General features: G+C 32.7%; 1 protein-coding gene across 1 annotated transcript; it reads right to left on the reverse strand.

Annotated features, from left to right (window-relative positions):
• Positions 1 to 984: 984 nt before the first annotated feature.
• LOC103994824 (uncharacterized) lies at positions 985 to 3112 on the reverse strand. The gene has a single exon (XM_009415263.3). The coding sequence runs from the start codon at positions 2506 to 2508 to the stop codon at positions 1234 to 1236; it is 1275 nt and encodes a 424-aa protein (XP_009413538.2). The 5' UTR covers positions 2509 to 3112; the 3' UTR covers positions 985 to 1233.
• Positions 3113 to 10421: the final 7309 nt, after the last annotated feature.

The following is a 10421-nucleotide window of genomic DNA, read 5'->3' on the forward strand; positions in this document are numbered from 1 at the left end:
TGCAAAGGACCAAAACAATTGTTTTTTTTAATTTGAAAAGGAACAATCTAACCATGAGATCAAGTTTCAATCTTACTGGCCTGAGACTTGTCTATCGTCAATGGTACTTTCTAACTTTGCCATCTCAGCTGATACTCCTGTGGATGGTCATTCGCCATCATTTTAATTCATCAAATATTTAACCAGGGATATACTTCTATCACATAAGTTGTATTTTTGCCTTTCCCTATTATATGTGTTAAAACTAAAATTTTCCCCCATTTAATTTAATCACAAACATCTACAACATCAGGCCAAAATCCTGCTAGTTGATACTTGGGAATTTAAAGACTTGAGAAGTCAAACAAATATATTGAAGAATAAATATATAATAAGACCTAACTTATCAAAGTATGATGAGAAAACACAAGTCAGTTTAAAAAAAAAATACAATAAATGCTTTAAATTGGATCTTGGACAACTATGAGAACTTAGGTTCCAATCTACTATATGATAAAAATATTAAAATGATAAGAAATGCTTGGAGCACCATGAACAAACAAACACAATAGCCCTCAAATAAGTCAGAAAAGAAGAATCAAGTTTTAAGCAAGAAGAGCTCATTCAGCTTACGGTCAATTATTATAAATTGACACAAAATTCACCGAACCAAAAGTGAGAGACATTCACATTACTGTTTACTTGATAACTCATTCGGAAAAAAAAAAAACATTTCTGGCGCCTCATACTCAACCTGTGTTTCTGTTATTAACATATCACTCTAAACAATTCTGATGTGTATGTAAACTTTCAAAAAATAAAATTTTTTTTTTGGCAAAAGGGTAAGAAAAAATAAAAAATGTCAATTGAGGTTTTAAACTTCCAGCCTTTGGCAAGTGAATCTGACACCACCACCACCAGACACAGGCCAATGTTTAAAGAGTAACTTTCAAAATATGATTATGCAGTTCCTCTTAGTGAACACAAATACTTTTGCACCTGCACTAGAAGAGAAAATCATCTTCAACAGAAACCATATCATACTTATAATAGTCAAGAACTGGCAACCCTGAGAAAAGCTACCGATCATCTTTACAAGGAAAAGGAGACAGAGAAAAAGAATGAGTCATAAACTCATTCGATCTCCAGGACTGCAGTAACCATTGACTAGCAAAGCTTATCATTAGCTACTTCCTCGAATCAGCAAAGCTTACCATACTGATACTTCCATGGCTTCCTTCAAATAATCTTGCATCACAGTGTTTTCCTTGAAGTAAGATCCAACTCCATTTCCTTCTGCCTTAATTCAAGGGATAGGCGTTCATTCTCAATCTTCATTCGTTCATTTTCCATTCTCATCATATTTAGTTCTCTGTCTTTCTTCTTACTAAACCTTTGCCACTTGTAGCGTTGTTTTTCGAGCTCCAGCATCTGAGCCTGAATATGCAATTTCTTCTCCTCAAGCTGAAGCAGATAATTAACCCAGTGCTGCTGTATCAGTGTTGATTTAGATCCTTCTGAAAATACTTGGTTCATATCTAAGGTTAAGCCTTGAGGTTGAAGGCTTCTAGTAGAATTTTGTAAAGCAGATGTGTCACCAAAAACCGCTTCTTCATGGTTCACCCCATGCCTCATCCTTTTTGGGAAGCATGATGCCACCATATTCCCGTGCACATTATGCTCTTCAGCATCACCTTCCTCGTCATCACCGTCAGCACTTTGATCATCTTCATCAACATCTTCATGTGAGCCTCTCCTTCTGTCATGCTCATCTCTACTTCCGAGTGCCAACTGCAACGATCGTTGAAGAGCTGGGTCAGCAGGTAGATTCAACCGGTTACAATTATGATAGGAGCACATCTCCTCATAGAAAAGATGTTTTGAGCTCAAAATCTTCCTCACATCATCCTTCATCTTTTCTGAGAGATTACTCATACGGTCCAAAAGTGCCGGATTCTCAACCACCTTGCAAGATGTACCCCTACCAAGGATATCGGTGAGCCTCTTGTATCTCTTATTAAGATCATTGAATTTATCTTCACATTGTTGAGGTGACACATAACATCTCCTCTCGGCCATAACTTTTGATATGGCCTTCCACTTCCCCTTTTTCTGCAATATTGCATACTTCCTCCTCCCACCACACTCAGAAGGAGCATCTTCTCCTACGTAAGAGACCGCAGTTATCAAAAGCCTAACCATTGCATCAGTCCACTTCATTCGCTGCCACGGACAGCCCTTCTTCTCTCTGCCAGCCTCATTTTGAGCATCAACTCCATCCTCGGTCAAGATTGGCTCATCGTCATCGCTCATTGAGGTCCTGCCACGCTCTCCTTTATGGTAATCCATGATGGAAACACCTTCTCGGTGATCAGATTCCTGCAAGTGGCTGCCTGATACACCGAAGGCGTCACACACCGGTGGGTGATGGATCATCGAGCCCTGATGCATGTACATGTTTCCTTGCAAAGCCAGCACACCATACGAAGCTCCCGACATCATGCTTCCAGCATTTAAGTTTCCCTCCATGTCGCATCATTCAGAAGCGAAGTCCCCAATCAATTTTGTCCAATTCGGTCCTCGTTAGACTTAACACTTATCAGTAATTCCACAAAACATTCAGAAGCCAAAGGGAATCACATAAAGATTCCACATTTCTTGCAGCTCCTACTGGCTTCTTCACACCAATCCAACCAACCATCTGAAACATAACCAACCCTCTTGTCCTTCAAATGTTTATACTTGGAAGCCAAAATCCAAACCCTAGCGCTCAGCAATCACAGGAAAATCACAAAAAGAACAAAACTTTATGCAAAACCAGACAAGAAATCGATCACAATGACCAGAAAATCTCCTTCCTTGAGCACAGAATCCCCTGGGCCTGACCCCAGATCACGGCACTAAGAAAACCAAGCAACCGGAGGGAAGACGAACTAATCTGGATCGCAAGGAGCCATGTCCACGCCCTTTTGCGAAGCGAGAGAGTCCGGTTGCCTGCGAGGATCCCAAGAATCGTCGACACCCGCGGATCGTGAAAGGAGGAGCGCTTCTTTTATTGGAATGACAGGCGGCGAAAAGGGGGCTCGTTTGGAAGGGGATGGCATTAGTGCGTGAGCGCACGGCCGGCGTTCGGGGAAAATGATCCCCCACGCACAACATTTACGTGCGCAGAGAACCAATCGATGAGGGTGGGACCCCAGCAAGGCAAAATGATGAAACGTGGACCCGTGCGTAACGTCGACGAGTATCAAAGCCATGTAGGGGGATGGCATCATTGGGGGTATCGAAAAAGTAACTTTGATTTCCATTGACCTTTGAGTATAGCTTCTTGATTCAACGATTGATGTGTTCAGCAGGCTTTTAATTGATGACCTGTTTGTAAAATACATCCCGAGAGAAATATTATAAAAAAAAAAATTACACAATATGCAAATACTGACTTTATCTGCTAGAATATCTCCTCAGATATTATTATTAATTATAATACTTGAATATATCTATAATATTATTAAAAAATAATCTATAAAAATATTTGAATAGTTTATTGAAAAAACTTTCATCATTGATTTTTTATCGGATGATCTCATAATTATTTTAGTTATGAGTATTTTTTTTTCTTATTTGGATGAAAACAATCACACTATTTATGTTGAATGATATTAGAATCAAGATAGATAGATATTATAGTCTTTTTTATTTTTATTTTCTGTTGAAATAGTCTAATCTAATTTAAATCATAATGGTGGAGGAAAAGAAGGAGAGGGAGGGCAGAGTAAGTGAAGGAGGGTTTATAGATTTGATCCGAATCGATTCAAAAATTTTGAAAGGATAAAATTGATATTAAAAAAAATACCTCAGGTAAGAATAATTATGAAGCCTATATGATAAAAAAAAATTATGGTGAGCTTTATTTAGTAAATTACTTAAAATATTTTCAATAATCAAATAAAAAAAATCTGGATGCTTCGTTGTACTTAAAACGATTTAATCATGAGAATAAAATATGTCCCCAAACATTAATGAAATGAAACATAATACACATATACATCTCCTATCTTAACCATCATATTTTATTGATTATACTATTTGGCTACACACCAATTTTTTTTTTCCCTATTCTCTTTGCTAGAAATTGGTTTGTAAGCATATGATCTTAATGAATTAGTTGTCTAACTTTTTATTGTTAGGATATACTAAGAGGGAAGGATAAATTAGTGCTATTGTAAATTTTTAATAATTTTAAAATATTACATTCGATAAGACCCGTAACAAAAATACGTTTAAACTTAAAAATGTTCGTAAGAATGCATGCAAAATTAGTAGATAGTTACGTAAAATGGTAATGAAAGTAAACAACAAAAGAAAAAAACACATTAAATTTATAGTGATTCGATCGTTATGACCAATATCCACTCTCGGTTCTTCCTCCGTTGAGGCCACCGGCTTCTACCATCGATCTTCTTTCAATAAACGAAGATCAACTACCCTCTTACAACATTTTTTCCTTTTCATAGGTTTAAGAGATAACCTTTACAAGTCTCATATCTCTCTTAGAATGATCACAAATCTTATGAAAGATGATGATACCTAGCATTTTTTCAAGACTTTTACAATTCAGAATCTCAAAGCTTTTTATTCACTTTTCATGCTTTGTCAAGCAGGAAAGTGTTGGATATTTATAGGTCCTAAATGGCTTAAAAAATAGAAGGTATCTCAATCCCGGATTTCTAGGGTATTGGTGGTACCACCGCTAGTACTAGACGGTACCACCGCTTTATCCCTTGATAACTGGTGGTACTACCGTTAGTATTGGACGATACCATCGCCTGCTCCCTTGACAACTAGTGGTACTACCACCAGTTTGAGCGGTACGACCACTTGATAGAACCTCGGAGACTAGGCTTTGGCAGTATCACCGCTTGACAACATTAACTATCGATGGTACCACCGCCTAGTTTGGGCGGTACCATAGCTTAGACAAGTTCTGGGAGACCGATTCTTAAGCGGTTCCATTGCTAGCCCTAGCGGTGCCACCGCTTGATGTAGCTCCAGGTCGCTAAATAAGTCAAACAGTAGGCCCAATTGGCCCCTATTTGAGTTAGTAGGATTACTCTCAAAACTAACTCAAATTGAAACCTAACTATGATAATTAAGGTTTAAACAATTACAATATAAGCAATCCCAATTGTTTGGTATGTCATTTGTTCATTCGAACTCCCGACGAACTTCTGGTGAACTTCTTACAAACTTCTGATGCATTATCCGAACCTTCGGCGTATCACCCAAGCCATCGACATGTTGATTCCCGTAACATCCGATCTTAGTGCAATGTTTGATTCTTCCGACCCAATGCTTGTTTTCTGACTCTAGCCCAACGTCTGGTTCTTCTTGCTTTAATTGTTTTGTCTTTTCATGGATGTGGTTAGTCCTGTATCACTTTTTTTAAAATATGGATTATATCATAAGCTTATTAATTGATTTCATCATCAAAATTGATTTAACAATCTTCCCTTTTCTTATAATGACAACTAATTGATAATGGAGTTAACCTTAACTCCTCCTATCTATATGCTATATCAAAATAAAGCAAACTTGAATTTAAAAGAAATAATAACCTTTGAATTCAAGTGAAACAATTTTGATCATATGTAACATATCATATCAAAATTTCATACTTTGTGCATCATCATTTAAACATAATTTCAAGTCATAAAAGTATAACATGCATAATTCTAAACCATTACAAATCATCATCACTTTGGGCATGATACCAAAACAATAAATTTTCAAATCATCATTACTTCTCTCCCTTTGTCATCAACAAAAAGGAGAAAAGTGCAACTAGCATGTTTTTGAAATATAATTTCAAATCATTGCATATATCATTGCATAATTTTAAGTTTTTGAAACATCAATGCATATATCATCACTTTAGAATATGCAAACTAGCAAGTTTTAGAGATATGAATGTTAGCAATATTTGCTTCTACTTGAAATGTGCAAGCTAGTAATTCTCTTTCGCGATGTGTAAGTTTGCAAGTTTTGCTTCTTGAGATTGGCAACCTAACACTTTGCTTCTCTTGAGATATGTGAGATAGCACTTCTTTTTCTCCCATTTGTCATTATATAAAAAAAAGAAGAGGGGAAGAATTAAATGGTATAAAAATTTCAATGATTACATGAACAAATGGAAGATCAAGTCATAAATTCGAAAGATCATGAATTAAAGCTTTACTTTTGCAAATAGAAAGAGGAAGGATTCATGATCACCACACGAAAAATAAAAGATCAAATTGTGAATACCAAAAGTTCATGAATAAAATCTCTTCTTTTGTAAATAGCAAAAAGAAGGAATGATAGGAAACGATCTCGATTTAAAAAGAAAACTCTAAGTTATGAAAAATCGAGAAATCCGAAAAATATATAAGTGGAATTCATGCATTAGGAAGATTTAACATGCCTAATTATCTTCTGATAAAATCAAATTATTTCTCATTCAATGATTTTATAAAAAATCAACTAATTGATATTTTGTATCAATAAATTCTAGAGATATATCATAGTTATTAATATGATTTCTAATAAAATGATGCTTAAAATCAATATGTTTAGTTCTCGAGTATTGAATGAAATTTTTTGTTAAACAAATAACATTAGTATTATCATATTTTAAGGAATATTTTTTAAATAAATTTCATAATCTTCTAAAATAATTTTCATCAAAATAACTTATGCACAAAATGCACCTACTGCTACATAATCAGTCTCGGTTGTAGATAATGCAATCGAATTTTATTTCTTGGAAGATCAAGAAACAAGTGAATGGCCTAAGAGTTGATATGTTCCAGATGTAGATTTTCTATTTATTCTACATCCACCAAAGTTCGACATGAGTAATTAATTAAAAAATTTTACATTTTGGATACCATAATCCTAGATTAGGAGTTCCTTTTAGGTATCTAAAAATCATTTTAACAACTTTAAAGTGAGATTACTCGGGATTAGATTGAAATCTAGCATAAACTCTAACACTAAATATAATATCAAGTCTAGTTGTTGTGAGGTATAGTAAACTACTTATCATACCCCTATAAATTTTTTGATCAAAACATTCTCCATCAGTGTCCATATCTAATTTTATAGAAGTGCTTATTGGTGTATTAATAGCCTTATCATAAGTAATAAACTACTTATCATACCCCTATAAATTTTTTGATCAAAACATTCTCCATCAGTGTCCATATCTAATTTTATAGAAGTGCTTATTGGTGTATTAATAGCCTTAGCACTATCTATATTAAATCATTCTAATAGATCTAAAACATACTTAGTTTGATTAATAAAGGCTTCATCACTAAGTTGCTTAATTTATAATCCTAAGAAAAAAAGTTAATTTATCCATTAAACTCATTTCAAATTATTGGCTCATACTATTAGCAAAAGATTCACACAAAGACTCATATATAGAACCAAAAATAATATCATCAATATAAATTTAAATAATAATAAAATTATTTTTAAAATATTTAATAAACAATGTGGTATCGACCTTACCTTTCAAGAAATTATTTTTAATTAGAAAAGAACTAAGTCTCTTATATCAAACCCTTGAGGCTTGTTTCATGGTCACTAGGTCTAAGAACATACTTTCGTACCACATTTCTCTCAAATTGATTTAACTCCTCATGTATTACAAAAACTCATGATTCATCTTTTAGAACATCGGCAATGCATTTTGATTCAATTTGAGACAAAAAGGCTACATTCACATAAAATTTTTTAAAAGAAGAACGAGTTTGAACACCTTTTGATGTAACCTAAATGATTAACTCCTTAGGATAAGCATCTACATACTTTTATTCCTTAAGTAAGAATTCTTTGGAGGTAGATGCATCCAAATTGCTAGGAAGAGGAGAATTTTTATTCAAATTCAAAGTATTAAAATCAAAATTATTATCAAAATTATTTTTTTAAATTTAAAAATCTCATTAAAAATAACATGGATGAATTCCTCAATAACTAATGTTCTTTTATAGAAAACATGAAAACATTTAGAAATTAAGAAATATTTAAGAAAGATACCTTCGGATTTTTCATCAAATTTTTCTAGGGCATCATTTTCATTTAGAATAAAGGATTTACAACCCAAAACTTTGAAATATAAAATATTAAGTCATTTATTATTCCACAATTCATAGGAAGTTTTAGATAGGAGAGGTCTTATAAGAGCCCTATTCATGACATAGCATGCAGTTAATGGCTGTGGCCTAAAAATATTTTGGTAGGCTATGTTCGTTTAATATGATTCTTACCATCTCTTGCAATCTCCTATTTTTTCTCTCAATAACTCCATTTTATTATAAGTTTCTTGGAATAAAGAAGTTATGGTTATACCTATTTAAATCATAAAAATTTTAAAAGTCATAGTTTTAAAATTCAACACCATGATCACTTCGAATAGAAGAAATCATAAAACCCCTTTCATTTTGAACTAGTTTACAAAATTTCAAAAAATATTTAAAGCAATCAAAATATATCCAAGTATATATATTATAATCATCAACTATTATAAAAACGTATTTACTAACTACTAGACTTGTGATATCAATTGTTCCAAATAAATCCATATTGATTAATTGTAGTAGTCTAAAGGTGCTTATTTGATTTTTAGATTTAAAGCTATTTTTTATTTATTTATCTAGTTATCATACATCACAAGCTTTGTCTTTGATAAATTTGATACTAGGCATTCCTCTTACAAGTTTTCTAGTTGAAATATGTAAGATTAGTTTCATGCTAGCATAACCTAGTCTTCTATGCCAAAATCATGCATCATCATTTAAAATCGAAAAACACGTTTCATCACAAAAATCATCTATATCAATAGTATATATATTATTATTTCTTAAGATAATCACAAATCTATTTTTGTGTGATACTTCTATTATGCAAGCATTAGATTAAAATTTGATGATATATCCTTTATCACACAATTGACTAATGCTTAGTAGATTATGTTTTAAACCATCTACTAACATATCTTCAATCATGAGGTTTGATGTATTACCTATGATTCATTTGCTAATAATTTTTTCTTGTTGTTGTTTCCGAAGGTGACATATTCTTCGTTTTGGCTAATGAGTTTAGAGAAATGTGTTGGATCTCCGATCATGTGCCTTGAGTATCCACTATTAAGGTACTATCTCTTGCTTTTACCTTTTGATTGTAAACACATCTATAAGAAAATATATTTTCTTTTAGGTACCCATTTAACTTTGGGTCCCTCATAAATAGATCTACCTATCTTGACTATTGGCATTGGGTTATTTATGATTTCTTTAGGAACCTAAACTAATTTGTGTGAGCTATATTTTTTAATTAAACATTTATAGGCAAAATGTCTATATCTATGATAAAAATTATATTTATTTTTATGAGAAACATGTAACGTGGGTCCTTTAACAAATAAAGTTGGTTTTTGTTGAGTGTTGCTACTTACAAAACTGATTCCTACTTTTCTATGTATATGATATTTGTTAGTAAGGATCATGTTTAAAGATTTGTTTCCAATTTCAAATTTTCTAATATTTATTGTAATACTATATTTTTCTTTTTAAGTGAATCTAACTCTTCACATTTAGTGCAAGGAGTTAACAAGCATTTATCATGCTCATTTTTTAAAATTTTAAATTTATTAGAAAGAGAAGTATAATCTTTTTTTAATAAGTTATATTTTTTACCAATTAATTTATATTTATCAAATAAATCATGAAAAGTATTAAATAATTTATTGTAAGGTAAATGAGTTTGGTTAAGTCATATACCTTATTATTGAGAGCCATTAGTGTGCAATTTGCCACCTCGTCTTCATTGGTTTGCTCCTCGTCTTCAGATGAGTTTGATTCATCCTAAGTTACCTTGAGTACTTTCTTCTTCTTTAGTAGCTTCTTCTTCTTTAATTGAGGATATTCATTTTTAAAATGTCCCAACTTCTTGTATGTAGATGATTGTGTCCTTTTTTAGTTTGCTTTTGTCCTTAGTATCTTATTTTATAAAATTTGTTTTGTATCTTCTTATAATTTTTTTAAATTTTCTTGTTAGAAGTGCCAAGTCTTCATCATCACTTAAGCTTTCGCTCGAGTGGTCTTCTTTAGTTCGGAGTGTCAATTCCTTCCTGTTCTTTGGAAGGGTGTTTTCATGTTCATCATGTGCCTTGCATGTCATTTCATAGGTCATTAAAGACTCGATAAGTTCTTTAAGTGGAAAATTGTTGAAGTTCTTTGCGTCTTGTATTGCCATTATCTTTAGATCCCAATATTTTGGAAGAGATCTTAGTATTTTATTTATAAGTTCAAGGTTAGAAAAGCTTTTACCAAGTGTTTTTAAACCATTGATGATATCCATAAAATGGGTATACATATATCCAATGGTTTCGCTTGGTT

This window comes from Musa acuminata, chromosome BXJ1-8, assembly GCF_036884655.1.
Source record: "Musa acuminata AAA Group cultivar baxijiao chromosome BXJ1-8, Cavendish_Baxijiao_AAA, whole genome shotgun sequence".
NCBI classification, from domain to species: Eukaryota; Viridiplantae; Streptophyta; class Magnoliopsida; order Zingiberales; family Musaceae; genus Musa; species Musa acuminata.